General features: G+C 45.1%; 1 protein-coding gene and 1 pseudogene across 1 annotated transcript; one reads left to right on the top strand and one right to left on the bottom strand.

Annotated features, from left to right (window-relative positions):
• Window positions 1-5,089: 5,089 nt before the first annotated feature.
• On the top strand, window positions 5,090-7,630 carry LOC133896440 (transcription factor BHLH094-like). The gene is made up of 8 exons (XM_062337047.1): window positions 5,090-5,780; window positions 5,874-6,107; window positions 6,195-6,260; window positions 6,368-6,436; window positions 6,521-6,592; window positions 6,676-6,891; window positions 6,978-7,074; window positions 7,163-7,630. Exons 1-8 carry the CDS (start codon window positions 5,394-5,396, stop codon window positions 7,198-7,200), a joined length of 1,179 nt encoding a protein of 392 aa, XP_062193031.1. The 5' UTR covers window positions 5,090-5,393; the 3' UTR covers window positions 7,201-7,630.
• Window positions 7,631-13,174: 5,544 nt separating this feature from the next.
• LOC133895196 (protein GOS9-like) lies at window positions 13,175-13,717 on the bottom strand (annotated as a pseudogene).
• Window positions 13,718-14,956: the final 1,239 nt, after the last annotated feature.

Raw genomic sequence — 14,956 nt, 5'->3', positions numbered from 1 at the left:
CGTATCAGTATCGGTTCTTAAACTCCCACACGTGAACAATGACTGAGGCACTAAGAACCGTTCCAGCCACGAACCGACACTGATAATGACTATCAGTGCCAGTTCCATCCGGTATCCGACACTAAAACTGGCTTCGGACCTGAAATTTTGGTAGTCTACCGTTTTGGCTCGTGCGCTCACATCCAGCTTGTCCAGATCCACTCGTTCTCTCTCTCTCTCTTATCTCCTCACCGCTCGTCCAGATCCACTCGTACAACCACTCATTCTCTCACACACACACACTTATCTCTCTGTCTCTCTCACCGCACATGCCAGCCTCCTCACCCCCTCGAGCTCGCCAGCCTCCCTGTCTCCTCCCCCCTCGGCCCCTCCTCTCCACCCCCTCACCGCCCTCCTTGCCCTCCCCATCGACCTCCTCACGTGGGGGCGGCGGGATCCAGCGCGGAGGATGAACCTGGACGCCAGTGTGCTCAAATCGGCGCACGCGGGAGTGGACGGCAAGGGGAGCGGTGGTAGCGGCGGTCTTCTAGCCACTCATGTCCATGTGCTCCCACGTCAATGCCAGCAATGACACCGTTGTCGATCAGCCGCTCGACAACGACACACCTAGTGTGGAGGAGCTGCTCTGCTGCTGGGAGAAACTGGTGCGTGGTGTTTTGAATTGATTCTTTTGTGTGATGTTGAATCAATTCTTTTGTGTGATGTTGAATTGAGTTCTTTGTGTGATGTCAAGCGACGGGAATTAGCGGCAGCGGCGACGGGAGTGGCATCCGAGCTGGCTCAATTAGCCGGCTCAGATGTCGCTCCCATCGCCACCAATTTTCTCTTTTTTTATTCACTGGAAATGGGCAATACTGCCGAGCGAACAACCGGCACTGATAGTTAGCGACTATCAGTGTCGAGTAAAGAGTGGGTTGAAAAAAACCAATAATAAAATTATTTTCAACCGACACTGATATGCAGTTAAGTAGTAATGTGACCGGATATTGCAAATTGATCACTATTACAGTTGAGCGTTGTTTAACGTCGAGATATGGTGCATGTGACCGTCGCAGCAATCCCGAGGCAATTAGAATAAATGGGGAGATTACCTAGAGATACGGCCAGGGATTAGCTAGAATAATGCGAGGTCCGATTAGAAACCGTTGATTGCTTTAGCTGCCAGATTATTCTACCGTCAGTCTTTATTCTGGCTCTTCCTTGCGTCCGTTGACAAACAACAATGTATATGTGATGCCTTGAGGGACAAATATTCAAATGTACACCACTTGTGAGGCACGGTTTGAAAATGCGATGAAAACCAAGCGAAATTTGCGAGCTGTATTGCATTCATAAACCGACCGAATTTCGAAATTTGAATTCAAACAAATCACAAAAAATACTAAAAATAATTCTAAGACTTTATGTGAATTTGTTTTAAAAATAATGTCGTTTGCATCAGATTTTATATAGAAGAAGTTTTAAAAAAGAAAAATACTGAAATAGGTCGTAAGAACAGGATGATTTGGGCCATCACGTTAAGGAAAAGTTTAACATGAAAACACATATTTTTCTTATGTAGGGTGTATCTTAAGAGTATCTTTAAAATTTGTTTCACTTTATTTAGAGTTTTATTAATTTTTTTCATGATTTTTACAAAGTTTACAAGCATAAAGTGAACATATTAAGAAACAACACTGTAATTAACTTTTTCATGTATACCATTATTTTTCCTACATAAATAATAGTATAAGTAAGCTAATATAAGTGGTTTCACTAATTTTGGAGGTGTGATGGGTTAGTTATGAATTAATCTAGTTGTAACACATTTACACAATCCTGCATGTTACAATAACTATTTCATAAGTTCATATATTTTTAAAAGACATAGAATCATGTAAGAATACTAAAAAATTTGGTTTCATGATTTTTTTGGATTAGCAAAGAATTAACTGTGCATTTAACTAGGTTTAGAAAATACATTTTCTCACAGAAAATATTCAACTTTTTCATGAGTATAAATACTTTTATCATGTATATCATATTACAAGAAAACCAACAAAGATTGTTTCACTTTATTTGAAGCTCAGATGAATTAGTTATTGATTTTATAAGGTTGAGCTATTTTTTGGTTTTTTCTTGTTGAACTTTACTGAAATTCGATAAATACGCTCGGTAAATCGAAAAAAACTAAACAGTTTTAGAAGAATTGGAGCAGTTTTCGACATTGATTAGCAAATTTCGCTTCCACATCATCGTGGTTATGTTTTGTGACTCAAATAGAATTCGGTTCCACGTCTGAAAACATTTACAGCTAAACTTGGTTTGAATACGGGCGCAGTTCTGATAATTTTATTCGAGAAGAATATCCAAAATATCACTTCAAATCTACATCTATATTGCAAGTCTGAAATTACAATTTACAGGTGTTAGGATTAATTGAACGCAAGAAGCACAGATTTACATGAAAGACCCTCCAATACGAAGAGGAAAACCCCACGAGACAATCTCAACAATACGATGGTACACGATTATATGTACAGGAGTGACCCATATTTATATACACCCTTTTAGATATCATATTAGACTAATACTATAATTTGTATTAGACTAGGACTAGACTTTATCTATTTGAGTTATTATCTAACAAATCTCTCCTTAACTTAAAATCTCTATAAATATGCACTTAAAGAAATTGTCTCTTGAACCCTGAAGAGCTGTTAAGCACCACAAATACCGACTGAGTCCAAGCAACTCTTGAACTTAGTATTGGAGAGCGATTTGGTAAGCATGTTTGCAGGATTTTCTTTAGTTTGTATCTTCTTGATAATAACTTGCTTTTGAACAGCAATATCACGAATTAAGTGGTGCTTTATATCAATGTGCTTGATCTTAACGTGGAACATATCATTCTTGGTTAAACAAATAGCACTCTGACTATTACAATAAACAGTATTAACATCCCGTGAAATACCAAATTCGGAAACGAGACCTGTAACCAAATAACTTCCTCGACACTTTCAGTAGCTGAAATATATTCTGTTTCAATAGTAAAAAGAATAGGAACACTGAAGTGAAGCTTTCTAAGTGACGACTGAACCACACAGATTTACGTGAAAAAATCCTCCAATGCAAAAGGAAAAACCACGGGAGACAATCTCAACTATGTGATGGTACAGGATTATATGCACATGAGTGGTCTATATTTATATGCGCTCTTTTAGGTATTATATCAGACTAAGACTAGATTTTGCATTAGACTAAAAAACGAGTACTTTTGAAGCTGAAGGAAGAAGATCATCGGTAGAAGTGATGAAGTGCATTCATGGCAAGTTGGTAACCCATCATTCTGTCTTCGCAAATTTAGCTTGCCTGCATTGAAGCTCCATCGATGAATTTAGCTTGTAAAGCTCATGGAACTATGGAAGTGGTGGCATCTACGAAGCAAGTACGGGCCCGGTTTGCCCTTCTGTTCCCGTTATGGACATAATCGGCAGCTCTCTGAATCTGAACATCGTGCATGCACGAGAATGTCGATCTCTTCAGTGAGAAGAGGGAGCGGAAACTAGAATGATGAAGTGTTTTGCACCTACTCAAGAAACTCCTACTGATATTATTGAGTTGTAAGTTTTCTCTGTTTTTATCAAGGTATCTTCCTACTCTGCCTTTCAGATGTATTCGTATTTCTGAACTCATAGAGAGTTGTAGCTAGACAAACTGCTTTTAAGTTGTTGGCTTTGTTTTGATAGTCTGGACTAGTCTCGTAAGCTGGTAGCCCCAACAGATGTTAAAAACTTTATGGTGCATAATTTAGTTTTCAATATAAGCCAAGAAAAATCTCTTTTCTAAAAATAGAAGATGGAGCAAAAATGGTGATGAAATGTTAGACGGTTCGAATTATCCCACGAGGATAATCTTATGTTGGATGTGGGCCATGTAGTTCTGCAGAAGTAATCGTCAATGCTGTTTTTGGGTAAGCAATTAGGCAGTGGTCTGCAAAACCCATCCATTTTCTCTCGTTGAGAAGCTCTACGCATGAACTTGAGCAGTGGCTATTGCCTAGTGCCGTTTAGCTCGCATAAATGTCTGTTTCCTACTACCTACTGGTATGGATGCATAAAATTCGGCATATGATAGCTACTAATTTTCTCATGTTTAAATAATTCTACATTTTCATAGAAAATTCGCAACAATGTATCATAAAGAAAGAAAGAAACAGGATAAGTTTGGTTTATGCTGTAGATTTAGGCAAAAGAGTTTTCAATGTGCACCCCCTTTTTTTGGATGTGTACGTGCAAGAGGCATAAGGCATTTCCTGAAGAGCACAAATTTCACAAAACAAGAACATCACCCTTTTGACCTACAACACAAAGCCACATATGAAAGAACTTGACCTAAGTAGGATAAGGTGTCAATCCCCCTAGGTCTAGTAAAGTACCACTAAAACCAACGAGAATTGGACAAATGGATAGCAATCGCGCTGACAGATTGAACTGTAATGTCACCCTCGCACAAAACCTCACTCTTTTCTTCCTCTGCCCGTCATCAGCATTTCAGGTTTCAGCTCCATCACTTCCTCATGCAGTTTTTCACCTTTTAACACAAACCATATGTTTCTAACGTCTACACAGTCAACATGCTTTGTATTACAAGCGACAAAGTACACTAGCAATCACGTTTCTCATACGTGAAATTAATAATACTGTAATGGAGACTAAAAATTTTCGTGAGAAAAAATATTTGGATAACAAAAAGCTGAAGATGCACTTCTATATATGGAAGGAAGTAATAATGTATTAATATTTTTTAATGATGATAGCGCATATTAATTATTAATTGCATGTTTCTAAATTGATTAGAGAATTTCCAAATAATTGAGAGGTGAGGAGGTGATGAATCAATTTTGATTGTGCATCGTTTGATCTGTAAAATGTGATGAATATTATTTTGATGTGTCATAACTCATCTATTTTATAGAAGTATGATTATAGATAGTTATTTTTTTTAAATTTTAGAGCACAAAACTTATAATTGTTCAAATCAAAATCCACCATACAGGTTAAGATTGCTAGGGAGGCAGGGAGAGTTTATTTTCACCCCAACCCGTTACGGAGCCGGCGGGGAAGGAGCAGGGCAGTGGCGCAGCCTGAAAAGGGAGCCTCCTCCCATCCCAAACCGAAAAGCTTCCGCTTCCAGCTGCTCCGGGGCATCACCAGTTCACCACCGCTTTGACCTCCAACCCATAGCCCAATCCACCCTGTCCTCCTCGTCTCTTCCACAGTTCCACTCCTATAAATCTCCTCCTCTTCTCCCGATTCGCCACCTAAAAGTGGCGCCTTTCCCCAAATCCACTACCAAGAAAGGGCGCTTCTTGGACGGCGTGCTGTTGATTACTATACTTTCTTGCGGCCGCGATGGAGGGCAGGGCCGGCGGCGACTACATTGCCAGCCTGCTGAGCTCGTCCCCGAGGCTCGACTTCGGTGCACTCGGCGGCGTGACGGTGCTGGACGGCGCGGCGGCGGGTGGCGACGGCGGGGACTGCCTGGAGAAGTTCTGCGGCGACCCGGGGTTCGCGGAGCGGGCGGCGCGGCTGTCCAGCTTCAACGGGCAGCGCTTCGCCGGCGCTGGCGGCCTCTTAGGGCTGCCGCCGACCGCACTCGCGGCGAGCAACGGCGAGTTCGCCGGTTCTCGGGAAGCGTCGTCTGTGTCCGACCCGGCATCGGCGATGAGGGACGCCAATGCCAAGAAGAGGAAGGCGCCGATCGGGGCCAAAGGCAAAGGCAAGGAGCCTTCTTGCCAGGTGAGCTTCGCTTTGCTCGAATTACTGTCTAGCTCGCTCTTGTCTCGCGTGCCGTCACTGACACTGAAATTTGCATCAAATTCTTGTTTTCAGGCGGGGGAGCAGAAGGATCCGGATGCCAAGAGGTGCAAGACGGAGGGAGGCGAAAGGAAGGAGAGCCCCGTGAAGCCCAAGGCGGAGCAGGCCGGGAGCGACAGCTCCGTCGAGGACGGCGGGCAGAAGCCGGGGAAGGAGAAGAATGCCAAGCCGGTAGAACCCCCCAAGGACTACGTCCATGTCCGGGCAAGGAGAGGGCAGGCTACTGACAGCCACAGCCTCGCAGAGAGGGTACAATTCTGCTCGTGTTGCTGCTATCCTTACTTCCAGCTTGTTGAATTCGATCTCTGAATGTTGAACCGTCTTGTACATTAATAGGTAAGAAGAGAGAGGATCAGCCAGAAGATGAAGGTTCTCCAGGACCTGGTGCCCGGATGCAACAAGGTATTCATTTTTTTGGTGGTTTCAGAATGTGGAACTGGGTTTCACAAGCAGTTGATAGTCCTTAATCACAAGGTTACTCAATTTATTGGCCAAATGTTTGTTTGAAGGTGATTGGCAAGGCACTCATGCTTGATGAGATCATAAACTATGTGCAATCGCTGCAACGGCAAGTCGAGGTAAGAGCAGGCTGCTCAAATTGTCTAATGCCATGAGATAAAGCTTTTGAAATTCTTACAATTTCGCTGTTTTGTGGCGTTCAGTTCCTTTCTATGAAGCTAGCAACTGTGAATCCACTTGACTTCAGTAACCTGCCTACTCTCCTACAGAAAGATGTGAGCTTAAACAGTCTCCTTTCTGAACATGTCTTGTGATGCTCCAAATGAGTAGTTACTTATATTCCTGCTATACAATTCAGATGTTCCAAGCCTGTGGCCCTTCAGCGAGTTTGGTTTTCTCGCTGGAAAGTTCCAGTTCAGGTTTTCTATTTAGTGATCAAGGAGATGTTTTCCAATCGTTTGTGCCGAACGGCATGGAGAACCAATGCACCCTGAACGCCCTAGACCTGGCTGTGTCTCAGACTACCAATGGACAGTATGCTTTTCAGGATGGAACGCCCAGTTCAAACATGCAGGTGATTGATGCCTGAAGAATTCATTATCCACTTAACTTACTGATCATTAGGAATCTTTTCTAATATGGCTGGTGTACATCTTTCAGCAAAGGAACTTCTGGGAGGAGGATCTCCAAAGTGTTCTCCATATTGACAATGGTCAAACTAGCCAGGAGAATGGGGTTTCAGCACAGAGCTTTCATGGTTGGTAAAAATTCACAATGTTCCACTGAATCTTGCACACTCTGGTTGAGACATTTCACTGATGCGCCCGAATTATCATTTGGTACAGGTCAATTACAAGCAGACCACATGAAAATGGAGTTCTAATCAGTGTAGACATCGGTCGAGGAAATGATTTGTACATAGCTAAACCTAAGTACAACATCAGTGGCAGTGGCAAGCGAAGCTCTGAACTCTGAAGCTAACAGTCTTTAGGCTCTGGGAGACGAATTTGTTTATCATATCCTGCCTGTAGGGCGATGTGATTCTTTCAAATTTCTGGGAACTAATATTAAGAAGATAACGTAACGATCAATAGTTTGTGTATAAGATATGGTGCAAATATTACAAGCACTACTTTCTATTATGTATGAGCTGGCAAAGTAGCTAGATGGAACCATGCACTACTACATGTTGTCTGTGATAGTTATTCTCACCGTATCACAAGTGCTGATGAGTGACGTTCCATCATTTCCCCTTCAGATTAGCTGTATTATTGCAAGCTGTATAATTTTCCTATCTTGCATTAATATTCCATGATTGTGATGTCCCATCATTTTCCCTTCAGTTTAGCTGTATTATTGTTAGCTCAATTATTTTCCTAGAACATCTTGCATCTGATATTTCATACTAGTATTGGATTAAGAAGTCATTATCGTGGGATCAATCTAACTCTACCCGTTAAGCACAGAACTAAGATGTCGTAACCGATTGGACCATGCAACCACGGCCAGCGATCAGAATTCAGAGTTGGTCTACTTGCGCAGTACGTGAGTCTGTCCGTGCCCTGTTGCCGCTTGTTCTGCTGTCACCTCCCGCTCGCTCGTCGCGCTCTCTCCCAAGCTCGGTAGGTTACACGTCGCTTTTCTACGACGATCCCTCGCTCTCAGTCTTGGCTTGCTCCTCGCTGGATCTCGTCGCCCATGCACGCGCCAGCAGCACTGCTCTGCTCTGCGGCGTATAGATAAATTTTCTGACCATCATTGTAGCTAGTGTCACTGCCAGTGTCAGGCCGGTCTTTGTTGCCTTTTTCCGACTCATGCGCCCAGCACCAAAAGGATATTTTTCTATAAAAGAAGTTTTATTATCTTTTATCGTTAATCGTAGAAAAGTTCATTCTCAGCCTCTACATCGTCATGACGCACCGCCCTGAAAGACTAGTACGAATATTGTAAACAAAATAAAAAACAAGACTATTTTGATAGGGCAACTGGAAGCTGGTAATATTATTATAGTGAGCTTATGATCCAAAGCTTAGAACCCAAGCGTGTTTCCCTGCTAATTCCTCGGTTAGGTTTTGCGTCGCTCTCGCCGCCCGGTTCTTACTCCCGGCCGGGAAAACGCCATTTAACCGTACGTCGTGTGCAGTGCAACCACTGGAGTTTGTCCTCTCTTTTTCCTGAAGAGCACGGACGCTGGGATGACAGACAGGCTGTGAAAAATAGAAAGGATTCAGTATTTCAGTAGAGCTACGAACCTAGTACAAGTTAAACATACTTCAGGTTTTTTTTAAAAAAAAATACTAAACATACTTTGCAGGCATGCGAGTATCTGTAGTAGTCGAACTGAATTAGCCGTTTATTCACTCTCTGTTGTGTTAAGCATCTGGATGTAATACACCGGTTCATTAATGTTTCTGATTTAAATCTGTGTGATCTAAGTGTTTCGGTGTGATGGGTTTAGTATCATTTTGTTAGTTTAGATAGATTGGAGCTAGCTATAAGCCTACGTGCTCTAAACATAGTATATCCAGATTAACCCTTTTACACGAAGTGATGATGAAAATATAAGAGATTTACTATGCGTATGCTATCCTGGTTTATAATTGGATTGAGCTGTAACCAAATTTTGGAGACGGGTGTTACACTGAGTTGGAAATATCAGAGGATTTTTGGGGCGCCATGCATGAGTCGCTGTCCGGCTCGACACTCTAAAGGAGTAAAGGTTAAGGGCGCATTTGGTTCAGCGCGTCCTGTTAAAATTGGCACGGCCATACACGTGAGGGCCCTTGCTTGGTTCAGCGCCCGCGCATCACCCGTGCAAAGGTACCCACCGCCTTAGTGCATTTTCGCACCCACGTGAGGGTGAAACCACGACGGCTGATTCCTGCACCAAAGGATTAGCGAGGCTAGTCGGGACTGAATCCAAACAGGGCACCACAGTTGTGAGGCGCCAAACTTTTGTGTCTCCTCTGTTAAGCACTGTTGCTTGGAGATGCATGGTGGTAGCAGTAGCAGTAGCAGCAGCAACAGTGATAGTAGCAGGATTCGAATGTAGAAAGCAATAAAAAATGTTCTGTTCTGTGTTTTAAGGTTCGAAGAGCTCCGATCCGTAGTAAAATGTTTGGCATTCCCGTTTTCATATCCACACCCCCATTTTGAAGCTAGAAATTTCTTAATTCTTGTGGGATTTGAACCTTTTCGGTTTTTCCTACGATACTCCTCTGAAATTCTTGCGTTCCAAACGGAACCTTCCCCAGGCCATCAGCTGCACACACGTGCACAAGACAAGACCACCACTCTTTCATCCGTTTCTTTTTCACGCACGTCGAGTTCGTCTTCGTCCTCCCCTCCCACCGATCCAACCTTAACCTACGGAAATTTCCGGCGACCGAGGACGCGACGTGCATCGGCGCACCGCCACGCGAATCGGCACGAGCATCACATGCATGCTCCTTTTTGTCTCCGCTTCGTTCGGTCAAAGCAAGCACAAGGCGCATGCATGCAGCATCTCCGTCAGCTCGACTCGAGGCTAGCTGGAGCAGCCGAGCAGAGGACAGAAGCTTGCTTGCAGCCTACACAACCCTCTCGGTCCAACGAGAGCAGTGCCGCTCTTGCCGCTCGCCCAGCCGATGGCCACGAAGCTCCGATCCGCCCGTTCCGTCTGTCCAATGGTACGACCAAGCGATGATCAACCAACGCACGGCGCGTTCGGCGTCGCGGCGACGCTTAGCTAGCCCCTCTCCCGCGACATGGACGGGCGAAATCATGCAGGGATCGCCATCGGATCCGGTCACCGCCGGCCGGACGGGCGTACGGCGGCTAGAGGCGCGGCTGTCGACGGGTTGGACTGACAACGACGACGACCCCGGGTAGATTTATGGTGCACGAAGCGTAACCCAAAGACGATGATGGATCGATCCATGCATGCAGCATAAAATGATATAAAATCAGAATCCCTCCAACTAACCAAACAATGGTATAAAATGATTCCGATTCACCAAGAAACGTTTTCAAAAACTAAAACTGGAACTAAAACGTTTCTGAGGGGATCCTGAACCCTACCAAAAGGGCCTAGAGTCAACTAAGCAAGTACGTCACCACTGCTCAATCTTTTTTTAACAAACAAAAAACTTTACTGTGATATGGTGCCGAAAGCTTTGCATCGAAGCTGATCGAGCTAACTACGTACAAACCACAAAAACCTTGCTCTTGTTGACGACACCAAAACTGAGCTGCGAAATTAGTTCGGCGAAAAAGGAGCGGATAATTCGATCCCGAATAAAGCGGCTGCTGCAATCGGGGCATGCATTGAGGCCGGGCGCGCTTGGAGGCAGCAAGCCAAGGCATCCCCATCGTGCTCGTGCCACGCATGCCTGATGTGTCGACCCACGCAAAAGGAGGAGAAAAAGAACATAAAAAAGTGGATAGATCGAAGAAGCAATGATGATCACTCTGCAACGATCAACCACGCAGTTCAGCTGTTAGGTCGGCCGTCGCCGTCGAACCGATTCGGAACAGCTTGCCGTGTATCCAATCCAACCCCTCTCCCCACTGCAAAGTAAGACAATCTGGTGGAATCCTAAGATGCCACAGCTAATTCCCAATTCTGGAGGGATTCCTTGCTATTCTCACAAGCCGTTCATATCGTCGTGAATAGTCACTTACAAACGGGTCCGGCCGACCGATGTTTTGTCGGACGACCCTATTTGTCAATGACTGTTTGCGATGATTATGTAGAGTCGGTGTTCAGAAAGATCAGAAGCACTCGTGGTCTGGTCCACTCGTGGTCTGGTCCACAAGGGCATTGATGCCCATGTAAAGAGTTTTAAGATGTGGGCTAGCTTGCTATCTACTGGAAGCATAAGCAATAACCCGGTTTGTGGGGACGCCGCCAACTAGTTCTTGTGCTGTCATGGCCCGGGCCGGCCGGAACAGGTGTGGTGCAATGTGAGCCATGGACCAACCAACGAACCATGTCAAGGTGATGATGCTCTTATCCATGGCCGGATTGGGAGATGGGTGTCATCAAAGGAATGGGAGCAAGAACGCTATGGTGCAGCTGATTCTGCGGTTTGCGTTGAAGTCAGGTGGATCAGGATCACATGAGGAGGAGAGAAGAGTTCAGGCCATGATCCACTGTTATTATGGGACTCAACTCAACTCTCAAGAGCCATGGTTTCTTCGTTCCTGAGCCCTGGTACCTACCCTGTCTCCAACGTGTTTTGGGTTCTGAGTGACCCTTCAACCCCCCTCCCCCCCCCCCCCACACACACACGGCCGCACCTCTCCAAGTTGGCCACTTTATTCCCTTTTCTCTAATTACGCCATGGTTTATTTTCGAAACCAAGGGATGCCATGGTTTATCATCATTGTGATTAGTGATATTGCTTTTAAAGAATTGGCAGGAGTGCACCCTTCAACTTATTTGTTCAAAACTCAAATTAGACTTATTTCTTGAAGACTCGAATTCAATTTTTTTTGTTTGGCAAAAATCATTCAACTTTCTTCACTGTAAGTGGGGATAATTACACGCACTTTTATTGATTAGTATATACTCTCGGATCGATCCATAGTTGATCATGTTATAACGAAAGTATATACTACTTTTTAAGATTTATATACTTTTTTCTGATATGTATACGAGGTTCAGAAAGTAGTATATACTTCAATTATTACAGGATCACCTATAGATCCAGTCTATATATATATATATATATGAATCAAGAATGTAAATGCGTATGGTAACAAAGGGCATTATAACATTCACAAAAGTTAAAGTAATTGTCCCTAAGCTTTCGGGCTTTCGGCCTTCGAATCTCTCTCTCGAATTAAATGAGGTACTGGACCAAGCAAGCATGGAGTAAGAACAAGGACACTGAAATCAGCCACCGTTAGACTTGTCTGCCGGAGACGGAGAGGCCCAGGATGCAGACTTACAGTGGGCGCGCAACGCAACAGTTGGCTCACGCCACTTCTCCTTCTCCATGGCAGATCAGATCCCCTCCCGCTTCTCAAGGAGAAACCTACCGCTCTACCACTCCTACTAGCTTGCACTGTACTTCTAGCACTCCATTGCCGCAGCAGATCTTCCCATTCTCAGGAGCAGAGCAGAGCTGGGCCTGAACCGAATTCAGGACACCTCTGGAACACAGGAGTTTCATTTCACCCAATTCAGTTTCTAGTTCACCTATGCATCAGCGAAGTCAGATGCTAGTATCCTACGGGCATTGCTGTTGGGCCAATTGGCCATTCCTGCCTCGTAGTGGTAGCAGAGTTCATCCTAGCTAGAGAGTGTGTGCGTTGCTCGATCACTTGCTTTCGTTCGGCGTGGTCCCGGCGCGAGTGAGCCAGGCCTATGTGCAAGCCGGCAGATTAGGCCCTGCCTTTGCCTTAGTTTGGTACTCCCATCTCGTAATAGTGGCATGTAGCCCAAGATTAAGTACGGGTACGGTTGATGCGCCGCTCCGCATGTGATCTCTCGTTCTCTCGCCATTAGCCCTGTCTTGATCGATGCACGCGACACCTTCGTAGGCTCGTGATCTTGGTTTCAGCATGGAGCGTGTTGGAGCGGCGGATGCCAGAGACCTCGAGTGCGTTCGGCCTACGACGTCTGAGTGGTAGCAGGTTCAGATTTGCAGGCAACACTTTTGTTTGGCCATGAAGTCTCTGAAGGCCAAAAGATGCAGATTTACTGACGTTGGATCTTGGATGAACAGAAATATTGATGGATGGTGATTGGTGAAGAAGAAGAAGAAAAATGCAGATAGGATAGGAACAGAGTGATGATAAATTAATTACATGAGCCGTAACTACATTCGTTGGAGTCAATGCAGCTACCAGTTCTGTACTGCTCTGCTCTGTCAGTGCCGTTCTGTCTTGACGTAGGTGCCGAGCGCGTCGAGGTGGCGGCCAGAGCGCGCGTGGAAGCCGAGGATCTTGCCGCTGGCCTCGGGGAGCGCGAACGGGACGCCGTCCCGCTGCCCGTACGAGCGGAGGTTGCTGACGAACGTGAGCGACCCCACGACGAAGTTGCCCTCGGACTTCCTCGCTGGTGAAGTACTCGTCCGGCCGCAGGCAGATCTGACTGCCAACGATGCATGCAAGCATACAACCGACTGAGAGAGAACGCACGATGTACATGCAGTGCACGATTGCACGTTGGTTGGCGATTGATTTTCCCAATGAGAGACGTGAATGTGCTGTGCTACCTCGGAGGGCCCTCCGCCTGGTCCGCCCCACAGGTCGGTCCACTCCTCCCGGCCGTTCCGCTCGTACAGGACGGACATGGCGTCGGCGGTGTCACCGTGGCGGACGACGACCTTGACAACGCGGTCCACGTGCCGGGCGCCGCCGCCACCGCCACCGCCGCCGCAGGGCCCCATCCTCACGACTGGCCCCTGCATTCCATCACCGGGCAGAGCACGAGAAGCGTATGCATTGGAGCCTTTTGGAATCTTGGCAGCCGGGAGTTCTAGCTGGGACCTGGGAGCCTGGGATGGGGGACAGAGGCTCCAGTTTGTGGTGTGTCACGAAGTCAACCGCGGGAAGCTGGTGCTGGCAGCACTTCGTAGTACGTGCTTGGCACTACGGTTGCGCCATTGCGCGTCTACGTTTGCACCGTATAGCTGTATGTTTGAATTTTTTGGGAGAACAGGTAATGCCATCTGCCGGACTGTCTGTGCGTTAGATTTCCACTCGATTTGAGGTAACCCACGTCGAGATAGCCGAATGCAAACGCAGGTCCCTCCCAGCATCCGGAGCTCCGGAGACACCATTTGTGCATGTCAGCGTGTGCCCCCGGCGGCTGAGCCAAGTGTGTTCTTGGCACTGACCAGACTGTACAGGCAATAGCCCAAGCCCATCTGCCTGCCTTGCCGTCGTCTGCTCAGGCCGTAGCCACTCGTTTGCTGCGGCCCACCGGCCACCCGCACCGCTGCCCATTTTTTTAGATTTCTAAAATAAAAATGTAAAAATAGGCATTCGTTTGATTTTTTTTTGCAAAAGTATAGTATTTCAATGCTTTCAAAATTCAAAATACTATCGAAATAGTCATGAAAAGAATCTGAAAAAATATATGGTGTAGATGATGCTATAATCTAGCTTAAAAAAATCAATTCAAACAATTACTTTTATAATGAGAAAAAAAGATAAATATCATTGTACATAGTTTGATAGACTGTGTATAATAAATTTTATCTTTTTATTTCTCACTGTACAGATCATATTTATGAATTTTTTTGGAGAGCTAGATCATAGTATTATCTGAACCACCAAATTTTTTCAGAATTTTTCATGATTATTTCGATAGTGTTTTGAATTTTGAGAGCAATTCAACACAATTATTTATTATTTTTTAGCATGTCGCTAGTTGGAACAGCGATTGGCTTATCTTTATAAATGTATCGCCCGTTGGATGCACAAGAGTTCGTAACTTTTTCAAACGAATGTCTACTTTTTTATTTTTGAAATATAAAAATTTAGAAAAACTCCACCGCTGCCTGCCAATCTCCCATAACCAGACGAAACCAATCAGAGTCCGAAATTACTATTTTGCACGTGAGCGCTCACGGTCAACTCGTGCACGACACGTGGCCCACGACAGCTCAAGTTGCGTGTAATTTTTTCTTAAAAATTTTAAGTTA

Source organism: Phragmites australis, chromosome 16, assembly GCF_958298935.1.
Source record: "Phragmites australis chromosome 16, lpPhrAust1.1, whole genome shotgun sequence".
In the NCBI taxonomy this organism is placed as follows: domain Eukaryota; kingdom Viridiplantae; phylum Streptophyta; class Magnoliopsida; order Poales; family Poaceae; genus Phragmites; species Phragmites australis.
This window is presented reverse-complemented; position numbering and strand designations above follow the sequence as displayed.